The following is a 15,152-nucleotide window of genomic DNA, read 5'->3' as shown; positions in this document are numbered from 1 at the left end:
TCTTCCCAGACTGGGGCACGAACCCGTGTCCCCTGCATCGGCAGGCAGACTCTCAACCACTGCACCACCAGGGAAGCCCTGTACTTATTTTTTAATACAACTTTGTTGAGATATATAATTCACATACCATTCGAAAGTGTAAAATCCAGTGGTTTTTAGTGTATTTATAGGGTTGTGAAACTGTTACCACAATCTAATTTTAGAATACTTATCACCTCCAAAAGAAACCCCTTGCTTATCAAGTACTCCCGATTTCCCCTTTCGTCCTAGAAAACCACTAATCTACTTTCTGTCTCTACATATTTGCCTGTTCTGGACATTGCATGTAAAAGGAATCATACAGTTTATAGTCTTTTGTGACTGGCTTCTATACTTATCGAAATGTTTTCAAGGTTCATGCATGTTGTAGAATGTGTCAGTACTTCATTCTTTAGTGGCTGAATAGTATTCCCTTGTGTGGCTGTACCACATTTTATTGTTTTCAAGGTTCATGCATGTTGTAGAATGTGTCAGTACTTCATTCTTTAGTGGCTTTAGTGGCTGAATAGTATTCCCTTGTGTGGCTGTACCACACAAAGGCTGTACCACATCCATTCATTAGTTGATGAACAATTGGGTTGTTTCCATTTTTAACTATTACGAATAATGCCATTATGAACATTCATACACAAGTTTTGTGTGCTTTCATTTCTCTTGGGTATATACCTGGGAGTATAATTGCTGGGTCATATGCTAACTCTATGTTTAACATTCTGATGAACTGCCAAGCTGTTTCCCAAACTGGCTTCGCTGTTGTACATACTCATCAGTAATATGTGAGGGTTCCCATTTCTCCACATCTTTTCCAACGCTTGTTGTTGTTGGTGAGTATAGCCAACCTTGTGGGTATGAAGTGGTATCTCATTGTGGTTTTGATTTGCGTTTCCCTAATGATTAATGATGCTGAGCATGTTCATCTGCTTATTGGCCATTTGTAATTATTTAGAGAAATTTGGATCTTTTGCCTATTTTTTAATTGGGTTATCTGTGTTTTCAGTATAGAGTTGTAAGAGTTATCCACTTATTTATTTTTTTAAAAGTCAGGTTTATTGAGGTATACAGTACATATTGAAAAATGTACCTTTGTTAGGTGTGCACTTTTATAAGTTTTGGCAAGTTGTATATACCTGTTTAACCACCACTGCAATCAAGACATAAAAAATTTCCATCACCTGGAAAAATTACCTCATGACCCTTTGTAGTCAGTCCTCTCCCCCTTCCTCAAGCCCCTGGCAACCACTGATGTGATTACTGTCCCTATAATTTTGCCTGTTCTAAAATGTCAAGTAAATGGAATCAAATGGTGTGTAGCTTTTTGTGTCTGGCTTTATTTACCTAGCATAATGTTTTTAAGATTCATCCATGATATTGCATGTATCAGTAATTTGCTTCTGATACTACTGATTGAACAATTACCTTGTGTTAGGTACTAACCTGAGTGTGCTTTGTATATATTATTAAGCCTAATAACACCCTATGAAATAGGTAATGTTCTCCCCATTTAACAGTTGAAAAAACTGAGGTAAAGTGGTTTATTAGCTTGCTGAAGGACAGAAAAGGCAGAACTAGAATTTGCACTTGAGTCTCTCTGACTCCAAATCCCCTGCACTTAACCATTTTAATATAATGACTGAATACGTCAAGTTTCATTTGTGTATATTGGGCTTTTTTGGTATAGGGGTTGGGATACCTTTGGTGTATTAATTTGTTAATCTCAGTTTATAGTAATACTTGTTATTAAAACTAAAAGTCAGTAGCAATTCATGATTAAGTGAAAAGAATTGTGGTAATTCTCTCTTACTTGAGTACTGACACATTCTACAACATTTATTTTTTACTCCTTATATGTGTGAGCCCTAAGCCCAAAGTAATAACATTGTGGATTGTAAGTGATTAAAAAGTTATAACAATAATACATGCTCATGATAAAATATTTACAGTAGGGGACTTCTTTGGTGGTCCAGTGATTAAGAATCCACCTTCCAATGCAGGGGACACAGGTTTGATCCCTGGTCGGGCAACTAAGATCCCACACGCCGCAGGGCAACTAAAGCTGCACGCCCAACTAGAGAGAAGCCCGCAACGAAGACCCAGTGCAACCAAAAAACCCCCACAAACTTACAGTAAATAGGGTGTGCAAACTAAATTTGCCCTTTCCCCATTCCCACTCTCCCGAAGTAACCTTTGTATTTTTTGTGTATGCCTCCAGAAAGTACACATATACTTACAAGCATATAGATACAGCTTTTTTTCTTTGTGCTAATGGGTTCACACTATATACATAGTTTTTTGCAACTTGCTTTTTTAATTTACTAGTATATCTTCAACAGTTAATAGCACAAATCTACCTCATTCTTTTTTAGCATTGCATGGTATTTCAAAGTAGAGATGTACCATCATGATTTAACCAGATCTTTTTTGGTGGACGTTTTAGGTTGCTTTTTATTGCTGTTATAAGCAGTCTGGCAGCAAGCATCCTTATATATATCTTAGTGAAATTACTGGGTCAAAGGGTATGTATAAGCATTAAATATTTTGATAGATGTGTCCTGATTGCTGTAAAAATTTTGTATCTATTTACACTTCCACCAAGAGTAGGTGAGCATTCAAGCCATATACCTTGGACTTAGTTGGCAAAGTTACTTGGTATATTAAGGTATTTCAACTGGGTAAGATTCAGATTCAGTCCATTTCCTAGTAAGTTTCACAGGGTAGATCTGCATCTGAGGTTTATTGGATTTAAGAGATTTGGGATGTAGCCCTGACATGGGTGGATGGGCTTGTTTGATTGCAGTCTCACAGCTGATCAGTGCCTTAGTTTCCATCTAAGGAGATTACCATTTTGCCCTATGCTTCTTGTGGGGATCATGGGAGGATAAATGAGGTTATTTGGGTTAAGTGTTTTGTTACCCTTTTAACAAAGAATTTATGCATTGGCTTTCTTTAAAAGAAGAGTGTTACATAAGTTGATTGTTACTTATATCCTTAGGTATATAGAGATGAAAGAAGTAGCTTTTCCTCCTTTGACTTCTTGGCAGAAGACGCCTCCACTTTAATAGTAGGTCACTGGGATGGAAGTATGTCACTAGTGGATAGGCGGACGCCTGGAACTTCTTGTGAGAAACTTATCAATTCTTCTTTGAGCAAAATAAGAACTGTACATGTCCACCCAGTGCATAGACAGTATTTTATCACTGCGGGATTAAGGTATGTCCTTCATGAAATTTTATGATTTAGGCCTTTTAATGTTAGGAGTAATGTTTTAATTTGGTGGTCAAAGACTTCTGACTTTTTTTGTAATACCCACAGACCAAATAATTTTCCTTTCTACACTGATTGAGCATTTTTGTTTTTTTTTTAACGTGATTATTTTTAAAATGAGAGATTCTTTTGGATTTAATAGCGCAAGTGTTGAAAAAATATACATTTTTGTTTTCCTTGGCCTCATGCGTTTACTTCTAGTCTTTTGAGAAGAACGTACGTAAAAAATATAAAAGTTCCATGTGACCTATAACTTCTTGGTCTGTGTTAACTTTTTTCTTGGATAGATTAGAAAACCAGCTAGAATCTTGTCTCTCTGTACCCACCTGGTTACATATATATGCTATAATTTTGAAATTTTTCTTATTTCTTACTCTATACCAGTGTTTTCTAAATTAATATAGAAGATTAGAGGGTTCTGTCTTAACTGTTCTTCAATGTAGTGAGTATTTGAGTGTCTAATTTATGTTCAGTGCTATTGTAGAGTCTTACTATGTGTACTGTGACAACACTGAGAATTATTCCTCCTGTTACAGGGATATTCATATTTATGATGCAAGGTTCCTGAATCGCAGTAGAATCAAGCCTTTGATTTCTTTGACTGAACACACAAAGAGCATCGCTTCTGCCTATTTTTCACCTCTTACTGGTAACAGGGTAGTAACCACATGTGCTGATTGTAAGCTGAGGTAAATTGGGAAGACAGAAATACTTGTTAAGGAATCTAGAGTCTGTAGTTATTGTGTTAAACAGTAGCTTTGTTGACTATTGCTCCTTATTAAATCACTAGCGTTATTGTTTCATAGTCATGTCTAGGTTTCCAAAGATCAATGACCTGTACTTAATGGCTTTTCAGCAGTTTTGGGATCTGTAGATTTCCTTGAGATTGGCAGGGAAGGTCTGTAGCTACCCTGGAGAGTGATGTCAGTCTTTGCTTTTAGCACTGAAATCAGATGAAATCAGGCTTGTGATATCTTGGAAGGGAGATAATTTTAGCATAGGGAGAAGCTCTTACTTTGGAGATAGTGGGGTCTACCCCACAAGTGAAGTGCTGAATCGAAGTTGCAGAGCCCCAGGCCATGGGCAGGCAGAAAAGGTAGCAAAAATTGGGCTTTTATACAAACTACTGGATAAAATTTTATGGTTTTAGCTTTGATACCTTTCTATAGCTACTTCCTAAAAAAGGATTTTAAAATGTAATATAAACCAATTGAACAAAAATAGAAAATAATGCCAATTAAAAAAGATGTGGAGAATGTTAATGCAATCACAAAGGAAATGATTTTGTTCTCTTCTAAAATCTCTGATTTTGCTTAACATTGCAAGCAATTCTCTGTTTATGAGAGTTTTACCTTAAGTGATTTTGGAATTCGTTCATTATTCATTCAACAAGTATCTGTTAAATGTATGCTGTGGGCCAGGCTCTAGAAAGGCACCTAATTTCTGTTTAGACACATCTATTGGGAAGAACATGGTTTATAGTGTGTGACAGGTACCCGGTTAATTTCTAGTAAAGTGTGTAAGTATTACCAGGTAATACATTAAGAGATTTAGTCACCAGACAGTGGCAGCTCAGTGTCCCCTTTCCACCCATGTAGTTTTCTTTGTGTTAAGGGCTACTTATTTGTCCCATTCCTGTTCATTTGCACTGCAGAGTTTACTCTTGTTACATTAGCCATTAGTGATTTGGCTTTCTAGTAATCTAATTAGTTAATAAGCTCTAGTGCCAAGAAATTTCAGTGGAATAGCTAGGCACAAGGAGAAGGGGGAGGTGGTGATGATTCGGTTAGTTTCTGTCTGCCAGGGTACCTAGTGGAGGCTTCTGGATACCTCCAGTTGCCCCACAAGAACTCCTCCCCTTGGTCACTGGACAGTCTTAGTCTTGCCAGAATCTGGAAGTGACACTATCACGCCCTCAACTGATGAGTCTCCCTTGATACATGCATACACTTTTAGGTTATTTTTGCATTTTCAGACTACATCCCTTATGTATGACTTATATTACTGTGAATCTGAATATAGAGTCTAGATTATCACTTTAGAATGTACATTTAAGTTTGGAGTAATAATGTCTAAGTAAGTGATTTCCACACTAAACTATAAGCACTGAATTTTATAATATTCTTTGTAACTTTTGTAAATATATTAGCTGAGATTTGTTAGAGCCTGATCCTATATATTTTAAGATAACAATCATATTTCATATCATGAACCAGTGAAAAGCTTGTTAAATATACTGATAATATTTCAGAAAATTATTAAGAAACAATAAAGAGTGTGCTCCTTTATTCTTGCTCTTTATTTTGTAGAATCTTTGACAGCAGCTGTATATCCTCGAAGATTCCTCTTCTCACCACCATCAGGTAGGTTTCCATGTGCCAAATAAAGTAGACCCTGGATTACTATGAGGTCTTTGTTGGAGTGCATACATTGGACATCTGATTGTCAAGGAGATGTAATAGGTCTGATTTTGTATTACATTGTTCCAGTGTTCCAGGTTGCTAGTTCCTATCCTATACAGAAGGGTTCTTGCTTCCAGGTTTCCTGTTTCTGTAAAGAGGTTCAATCTCTTTTAGTCAGTAGCTGTTCTCTGCCTCTGGGTGGTTGTTTTTGGTTAAGGTGAGTGACTTTATTCCAACCTGAATTACTCATGTTATCCTATTGAGACTTACTTGCTGGGGAGGCTAGCTGAAGCTCTGTTTATTTGCACCTGTTTGTTCTGGGCTTGGAGGGCCTCTCCACCTTCCCACTTACTTTGTTTGGTTACCCTTTTTTTGCATCTGCTACTTTTAATGTATGTATTTTACATCAAACTTTATGCAATGCCTTCTTCCTAGACATACCTCTTTATTAGTATTTATGAAGTTGGGGACAGGGTGTGCAATGTATGTTGATTGTTGCTTCATGAGTTTTATAGTCTATAGAGGCTATATTTAAGCATGTTTGTTTTCTTTTTCACAGAATTTCCCTCTTCATTTCCTTTTTCAAACTTTATTAATTCCAGTTTATTGGTTTCTAATGCATATTAAAATTATCTAGTGTGATGATTCACAGGTCAGTAGAGATAGGGTCGTTGAGTGGCAGAGGGAAATGTGGTTCTCCATTGTTCATACTTCTTCAGTAAGAAAGGGTTGCTAATGGTGTTACAATATAGAGAATAAAAAGGCAGTGCTTTGCTTTTTGCTTTGGAGAGCAGTAAAGAGCCCCAAATATATTTAAAAAATTTTTTTACTTTATTTTTAGTTGTGGTTATAAACACATAAATTAACCATCTTAACTATTTATATGTATACAGAGCAATAGTGTTAGGTGTATTCACGTTGTTGTGCAGCAGACTTCTAGAATTTTTTTTTTTTGCAGTACGCTGGCCTCTCACTGCTGTGGCCTCTCCCGAAGCGGAGCACAGGTTCCGGACGCGCAGGCCCAGCGGCCATGGCTCACGGGCCCAGCCGCTCCGCGGCATGCGGGATCCTCCCGGACTGGGGCACGAACCCATGTCCCCTGCATCGGCAGGCGGACTCCCAACCACTGTGCCACCAGGGAGGCCCTAGAATTTTTTTATCTTGCAAAACTGAAACTGCCCATTAAACATTAATTCCTCTTTCCCCCTTTTCCCAGACCTTGGCAACCATCTTTCTACTTTCCATTTCTATGATTTTGACTGTTATAGATACTTCATATGAGTGAAATCATACAGTATTTGTCATTTTGTGACTGGTTCATTTCACTTAACATAATCTCCTCGATGTTCATCCATATTCTAGCATGTGACAAGATCTCCTCCTGTTTAATTTAATTTTTTTAAATTAATTTGTTTTTTCCCATATTTGCCCCTAGGTTCTTCATGACCATTTCTTTTTTTTTCTTATATTCCATATATATGTGTTAGCATACGGTATTTGTTTTTCTTTTTCTGACTTACTTTACTCTGTAGGACAGACTCTAGGTATGGGAATAAATACGCAGACCTACTAGAGAATGAACTTGAGGATATGGGGAGGGGGAAGGGTAAGCTGTGACAAAGTGAGGGAGTGGCATGGACATATATACACTACCAAACGTAAAATAGATAGCTAGTGGGAAGCAGCCGCATAGCACAGGGAGATCAGCTCGGTGCTTTGTGACCACCTAGAGGGTTGGGATAGGGAGGGTGGGAAGGAGGGAGACGGAAGAGATATGGGAACATATGTATATGTTTAACTGATTCACTTTGTTATAAAGCAGAAACTAACACACCATTGTAAAGCAATTATACTCCAGTAAAGATGTAAAAAAATTAATTTATTTTTGGCTGCATTGGGTCTTCGTTGCTGCGCACGGGCTTTCTCTAGTTGAGGCGAGTTGGGGCTACTCTTCATTGCAGTGCGCGGGCTTCTCATTGCAGTGGCTTCTCTTGTTGCAGAGCATGGGTTCTAGGCGCACGGGCTTCAGTAGTTGTGTTACATGGGCTCAGTAGTTGTGGCTTGAGGGCTCTACAGCCCGGGCTCAGTGGTTGTGGCACATGCGCTTAGTTGCTCCGCAGCATGTGGGATCTTCCTGGACCAGGGATTGAACCCATGTCCCCTGCATTGGCAGGCGGATTCTAAACCACTGCGCCACCAGGGAAGTCCCTTCCTCTTTTAAAGGCTGCATAATATTCCACTGTCTGTATGTGCCACATTTTCTTTATCCATTCATCTGCTGATGGACATTTTGATTGCTTCTACCTCTTGGCTATTGTGAATAATGCAGTGAACAAAATGGGTGTAAAGATATCTCTTTAAGATCCTGCTTTGAATTCTTTTGGATATATACCCAGAAGGGGGGATTTTGATGGATCATCTGATAATTCTATTTTTAATTTTTTGAGGAATCTTTGTACTGTTTTTCCATAGCAGCCAAACCATTTTACATTCCAGTAGTGCACCAGGGTTCTAATTTCTCTTTATATTCATCAACACTTCTTGTCTGTTCTTTTGTTAGTGATTATCCTAAGGAGGTAATATCTCATTGTGGTTTTGATTGCATTTCTCTAATGATTAGTGATGTTAAACATCTCTTCATTTGCTTGTTGGCCATTTGTGTATCTTCGTTGGAGAACTGTCTATTCAAGTCTTTTGCCCGTTTTTGAATTGCATAGTTTTTGTTGTTGTTGAGTTATAGGAATTCCTTACATATTCTGCATATTAACCCCTTATCAAATATATGATTCGTGAATATTTTCTACCATTTTGTGGGTTGCCTTTTCACTCTGTTGATTGTTTCCTTTGATGCACAGAGTTTTTAAGTTTGATGTAGATTTGTCTGTTTTTGCTTTTGTTGCCTGTGCTTTTGGTGTCATATTGAAGAAATCATTGCTAAATCCAGTGTCCTGAAACTTTCCCCCTATGTTTTCTTCTCTGTTTCATTAATAGTTTCAAGTCTTATGTTTAGGTCTTTAATCCACTTTGAGTTAATTTTTGTATATAATATAAGATTATTGTCCAACTTTATTCTTTTGAATGTGGATATCCAGTTCTCCCAGCACCATTTGTTGAAGAAACTGTCCTTTTCCCATTTTGTGGTCTTGGCACCCTTGTTGAATATCACTTGACCATGTACATGTACATTTATGGGATCTATTCTGTTTACTGGTCTGTAGTATCTGTCTTTATACAGGTACCACACTGTCATGATTACTGTTGCTTTGTAGTATGTTTTGAAATCTGGAAATATGAGGCCCCCAACTTGGTTCTTTTTTTAAAATTATTTTTGGCTGCATTGGGTCTCTGTTGCTGTGCGTGGGCTTTTCTCTAGTTGCGGCGAGCAGGGGCTACTCTTCATTGTGGTGTGCGGGCTTCTCATTGCAGTGACTTCTCTTTGTTGCGAAGCATGGGCTCTATGTGCATGGGCTTCAGTAGTTGCGGCATGCGGGCTCAGTAGTTGTGGCTTGTGGGCTCTAGAGCACAGGCTCAGTAGTTGTGGCACATGGGCTTAGTTGCTCTGTGGCATGTGGGATCTTCCTGGACCAGGGCTTGAACGCGTGTCCCCTGCGTTGGCAGGTGGATTCTTAAACACTGCGCCACCAGGGAAGTCCTGTTCTTCCTTTTAAAGATTATTTTGACTGTTTGTAGTTCCTTGAGTTTCCATATCAATTTTAGGATTTTTTTTCTATCTCTGTAAAACATGCCATTGGGATTTTCATAAGGATTGCATTGATTGAATTCTATAGATCACTTTGGGTAGTATAGACATTTTAACAATATTAAGTCTTCCAGTCCACAACCACAATGTCTTTCCATTTATTTGTGTCTTCTTTGGTTTGTTTTAGTAATGTTTTGTAGTTTTCAGTATACAAATCTTTCACATCTTTGGTTAAATTTATTCCTAAATATTTTATTCTTTTTTATGCTATTGTGAATGGGATTGTTTTCTTAATTTCCTTTCTGGATTGGTTATTCTTAGTGTGTAGAAATGCAACTGATTTTTGTGTGTTGATTTTTGTATCCTGTAAATTTGCTGAAATTGTTTAAATAGTTTTTTTGTGTGTTTGTGGAGTCTTTAGTCCTACCCAGTTTTCTAGTCCTACCAAATTTACAATACTATGTTGAATAGACATGGCAAGAGTAGGCATCCTTGCCTTTTACCATATCTTACAGGAAAAGCTTTCAGTTTTTCATCATTGAGTATTATGTTAGCTGTGGGCCTTTCATATATGGCCTTTATTATGTTGAGATAGTTTTTGTCTCTTCCTAGTTTGTTGAGTGTTTATCATGAAAGGGTATTGAATTTTGTCAAATGATTTTTCTGTACTGGTTGAGAGGATCTTATGATTTTTTTCCTTCATTCTGTTAATGTGGTATATTACATTAACTGAGTTTTATATGTTGAACCATCCTTGCATCCCAGGTATAGATTCAACTTGGTCATGGTGTATAATCCTCTTAATGTGCTGTTGAATTTGGTTTGCTGGTATTTTGTTGTGAATTTTTGCATCAATATTCATTAGGAATATTAGTCTGTAGGCTTTTTTTTTTTTCTTGTAGGTTCCTTGTCTGGCTTTGGTATCAGGGTAATGTTGGCCTCACAGAATGAATTGGGAAGTGTTCCTTCCTCTTCAATTTTTTGGAAGAGTTTGAGGAGCACTGGTGTTAATTCTTCTTTAAATGTTAGGTAGAAATCTCCAGTGAAGCCATCTGGTCCTTGGATTTTTATTTATTTATTTTTTTTTGCGGTACGTGGGCCTTTCACTGTTGTGGACTCTCCTGTTGTGGAGCACAGGCTCCAGACGTGCAGGCCCAGCGGCCATGGCTCACGGGCCTAGTCGCTCCATGGCATGTGGGATCTTCCAGGACTGGGTTAAGAACCTGTGTCTCCTGCATCGGCAGGCAGATTGTCAACCACTGCGCCACCAGGGAAGCCCGTGTCTTGGGATTTTTTTGTTGGGAGGTTTTTGGTTATTATTTTAATCCCCTTACTAGTTATAGTTCTATTTAGATTTTCTATTTCTTCATGGTTCAGTCTTGGTAAATTGTATGTGTCTGGGAATTTAAAAAGAATAATTATTTTTTGGCTGTGTTGGGTCTTAGTTGCAGCATGTGGGATCTTCATTGAGGCATGTGGGATCTTTCGTTGAGGTGTGCGGGCTTCTCTCTAGTTGTGGCATGCAGGCTTCTCTCTAGTTGCGGCATGTGGGGTTTCTTTTCTCTAGTTGTGGCGTGCAGACTCCAGAGTGTGTGGGCTCTGTAGTTGTGCGTGGGCTTAGTTGCCCCTCAGCATGTGGGATCTTAGTTCCCCCACCAGGGATCGAACCTGTGTCCCCTGCATTGCAAGGCAGATTCTTTACCACCGGACCACCAGGGAAGTCATTTGTCTGGGAATTCATTCATTTTTTCTGGATTGTCCAGTTCATTGGTGTATAATTGTCTATAGTATTATAATCTTTTTAATTTCTGTGACATCAGTTATAATGTCCCATTTTCATTTCTTATTTTAGTGATTTGCATTTCCTCTCTTTTTTTTCTTAATCTAGCTAAGGGCTTGTCAATTTTGTTGATCTTTTCAAAAAACTAACTCCTAGTTTATTTTTTTTCTGTTGTTTTTCTATTCTTTAATTCATTTATCTCTGCTCTAATCTTTATTATTTCCTTCCTTCTGCTGTCTTTTGGTTTTGTTTGTTCTTCTTTTTCTAGTTCCTTGAGGGGTAGTTAGATTGTTGATTTTTAGATCTTCCTTCTTTTCTAATGTTTACTGCTGTAAATTTCCCTCTTACTATTGCTTTCACAGCATCCCATAGATTTTGGTAGGTTGTGTTTTCATTTTTATTTGTCTGCAGATATCTTCTAATTTCCCTTGTGATTTCTTCTTTGAGCTCCAGATGTATTTTTAACTTTAAGGTTGTATGGAACATAAAATGATTTCAGGGTTTGGTTATTAGGGGAATACAAATATGGGAAATAGCAGATCCTGTTAAAACAGCAAAAACCTAGATTATATATTTCTTTGTTCTAGGTCTTCTTCTGTTTGCATGTGCTAGAAAAAAGGAGGGGAGTCCACTGAGCTAGTAAATAGTGAACAAAAAGGTGCCATTTCAATAGACATTTAGTGACCATCCACTGAGCACAAACCACTATATCCAGCACTGGAGATTCAAAAATGCAGAATACATCATCTCTGTCCTGAGTTTCAGTCTTGCATGAAGGATGAGATTAGGTTGTTGGTGATGCAGTAACTTAATGAAAAGAAACTTGGCAGAGAATATCAGCATTTAGGAGCAATGCCATCTTAACCCTCTGCCCATGCTACCTGGAGTTATTTAACACTACTGTCCTTTAAAAAAATCGTTTTTTTTCACTAGGCACAACACCATTACTGGGAGATGGCTGACCAGGTTCCAAGCTGTGTGGGACCCTAAACAAGAAGACTGTATCATAGTCGGCAGTATGGCCCATCCACGGCGAGTGGAAATCTTCCATGAGAGAGGAAAGTGGGTGCACTCTTTTCTTGGTGGAGAATGCCTTTCCTCTGTGTGTTCCATCAACGCTATGCACCCAACTCGGTATATTTTGGCTGGAGGTAACTCCAGTGGGAGGATACATGTTTTTATGAATTAAGAAAGTTGCGGAGTTTTTGGTTTGACAACACTGATTTGTTCAAATTAATCAGTGTCTAAGGAGCCCAGTAATTCACGTGGCTTAGTCTGTTTACTTGGTAATATGTTCTATTTTTAGCAAATATAAAATTGCTTTGTTAATAAGAACTGTGAGCAGAAGGTACTTTTAGTAAGAGAAGGCTTGGAGGTTGTTTCTATAGGATGGCAAGGGAATTAAAAGGGGAGACTGTGATGCCTTCAGCACTTTTAATCAGGCAGAATGTTGAGAAATTCTAACATAAATTATAAAGCTTTGGGTGATCAGTATTTTGGTTGTTTTTGTGGTTTTGATTCTATAGTGATATATTGATTTGTGGGGTTTTTTTTATAGTTTGCAGTAAATATTTATTTCTAGACTCATACACTGGAAGGGGTCCTGAAAGGTCATCTAACTCAGTGACTTTGAAACTTTTGAGTTTTTAAACTGAGCACCTTTTTTCCCCCTTGCCTCTAAATTAAATCTTACATGAAATCCCAAGAAATTGCTGAGAAGCTTTGGTTCACTTGGGCAGGGCCTGTGTCTGTGTGTGTTGACCCTTTCCCTCCCGCTCCTCTACATGGCTCCCGAGACACAGCCAAGGAATCCCAGGGCTTGTAGGCACAGGGTTTGGATCTACCTGATTGTTGTAATCCAGTATGAGATTACCTTCAGACCAGTGTTTCCCAGACTGTGGTTTGTAGCTGTTCACATGAAATCAGTTAAGTGGCCATGAACAGTGTCTACAAAAATGAAAAGGAGAGAAATAGTAAAGAATAGCAAACTTAGAGTAAGTATTCTTTTGTGAAACTTAGTTCCCTATGCATACATATTTGTAGGTATACATGCATACGTATATTCTGATGTAAAATGTATTTCTTTATTACTGTGGTACTGTGGGTCATGGTTAAAGAAGTAAAAGCTCCTGACTTAGAAAGTCATAGACAGCCTTATCTGTCCCTGTCTTTAAACTCTCCAGAGGAGATTCAATAACCTGGGGAAGTGTTATGAAATACCATTTTTGGAATTTCTTCATGAAATTTTTTTTTCAGAAGCTATGGCAATTTGAATGTGTCTGTTGTTGGATATTGCTAAATCAGTGACTAATATTACTGTGTGACCTTACCTATCCAACTTTTTCCATTGTTCTTCATTGCCAAACTACTACTGAAAGCCTGTTGTAAATAGCTTCAGCAATATGTTTGATTTCTAAGAGGAAATATTAACTTTTCATATTTGTATATCACAGAAATAAAGTGACGTGTTTCATTTCCTTGAAGAACATTTTTTTCTTAAATAATTTCCTTCTAAATAAAGTCTAAATAAGTTTTGAGGCTTAGTTTATTAATACATTGTGGGAGTTTAGAAGGAATAGGATTTCTCTATTTTCTTGGTGATATGAATACAGGAATTGATAAGCAAGGTGGAAATACTAATTTATGAAATGCAAAAAGTAAGGTTATGTGAGGTTGAGGTATATTTAAACTGTCCTGGAAATAGTAAATGAAACCTTTAGGCTCCCTTTCCCTTTTCCACGCCACTTAATTTTACAGGTTCTAGAGTAGCTAGTTCTGTGGGAGTTGTTCTTTTAAGATGTTGAAAACTACTCTCAATCAAATTAGTACTATCACTTAAGCTTTGAATACTTGGTGGTATACTTGGTGCTAATTGCCTGGCTTCTGCACTAAATGTTAGCAAATTCTTGATGTTTCTCACCTTTCTGGTTTCTTTTGCCATTGTAGCTTCATCAGCTGTGCTATTTATATCCCATTCTACTTAACAGAGTTCTGTCTTCTTGAGGCGGTGCAGGAAGGAGAGAAGGAGGGTGAGTGGGGGACTTGTTTCTTGGTGATAAGCTCTATAAAGGAGCAATTGTTTAAATCTAGAAAGCACGTAAAGGACAGTTGCCTCCCTTAGGACATCCTTAAACTGTATTCTGTTGTGAAAGGCACTTCTCCCAGAGACTCGCTTAAAGCTGTGTGGCTTCTGTAATTATGTGTGTATTATGATTGCTCTCTCCCTTCCGGATAAACCTTTTTTGTTAGCTGGCCTTTATAACATCTCATAAGCATGTAAGCTCTGAATTCTTCTGTAGTTATTTTCTTTGAGATGCCTGACCTTTTTTAATGTGACGTTAAGGAGGAAGGAGATGATCTCATTTGGGGTGGATGGAGAGTTGGTCAGACTAAGAGAGACCACAAATGATTAGGAACTGATAGAATCTGAATTGCTTAAGACCCATTTTAGTATTCTGTCCTTTGAGTTAACCTTTCCACAGAGAAGACTTTGCAAAGGTAGTTCTCCAGGAAAGCAGAGAGCTTTAGGGCTGTGGATACAAAGGTTTAAATACTTTCAGCCAGTGTACAGTACATGAGAAGAGGAGGAGGGCAGAAACATGTGCCTTCTGTATCAAACTTGAGAGGAAGAAGTATATGCACTCTGTCTTCAGATTCCAAAAACGTAGGCGTCTCGTTTGTTAGGCTGTCCCTTCTGATTTAGTACTTTTGTTTTTCCTTGTTAGTACAGAGTTGATGGCCAGTAATGAGTTTTAGTTTTAAGACAGCATAGACCCATAATTCTGGTTCATGTGGCTGTAAATGTTTGACTTTTCAAATGAAAAGGTGGAATTTTGTGAGGAAGATAATATTTAGCACAGTTACACAGAGCGAGGAGTAAAACATCTTAAGGTATGTTTTCCTAAAATGGAAGCTGTGCAAGAGGATATGTTTTTTTTTTTTTTGTTTTTTTTTTTTTTTTTTTTTTTTT

General features: G+C 37.8%; 1 protein-coding gene across 6 annotated transcripts in view; it reads left to right on the top strand.

The window, feature by feature from the left end:
- Positions 1-15,152, top strand: part of WDR76 (WD repeat domain 76) — a 69,806-nt gene that overhangs the window by 48,725 nt on the left and 5,929 nt on the right. For 5 of the 6 annotated variants that reach the window (XM_024732371.1, XM_024732368.1, XM_024732370.1 and 2 more), the window contains 4 exons: positions 3,029-3,246; positions 3,837-3,989; positions 5,610-5,663; positions 12,116-12,244. In XM_024732371.1, coding sequence (XP_024588139.1) covers positions 3,029-3,246; positions 3,837-3,989; positions 5,610-5,663; positions 12,116-12,244 — 554 coding nt within the window. Of the gene's footprint in view, positions 1-3,028; positions 3,247-3,836; positions 3,990-5,609; positions 5,664-12,115; positions 13,660-15,152 lie in introns of those variants that run through there. The other variant, XM_024732369.1, reaches the window with a different exon arrangement.

This window comes from Neophocaena asiaeorientalis, unplaced genomic scaffold (genome assembly GCF_003031525.2).
Source record: "Neophocaena asiaeorientalis asiaeorientalis breed wild unplaced genomic scaffold, Neophocaena_asiaeorientalis_V1.1 scaffold119, whole genome shotgun sequence".
In the NCBI taxonomy this organism is placed as follows: domain Eukaryota; kingdom Metazoa; phylum Chordata; class Mammalia; order Artiodactyla; family Phocoenidae; genus Neophocaena; species Neophocaena asiaeorientalis.
Note: the sequence above shows the minus strand (reverse complement) of the source record. Positions and strands in the feature narration are given on the sequence as shown.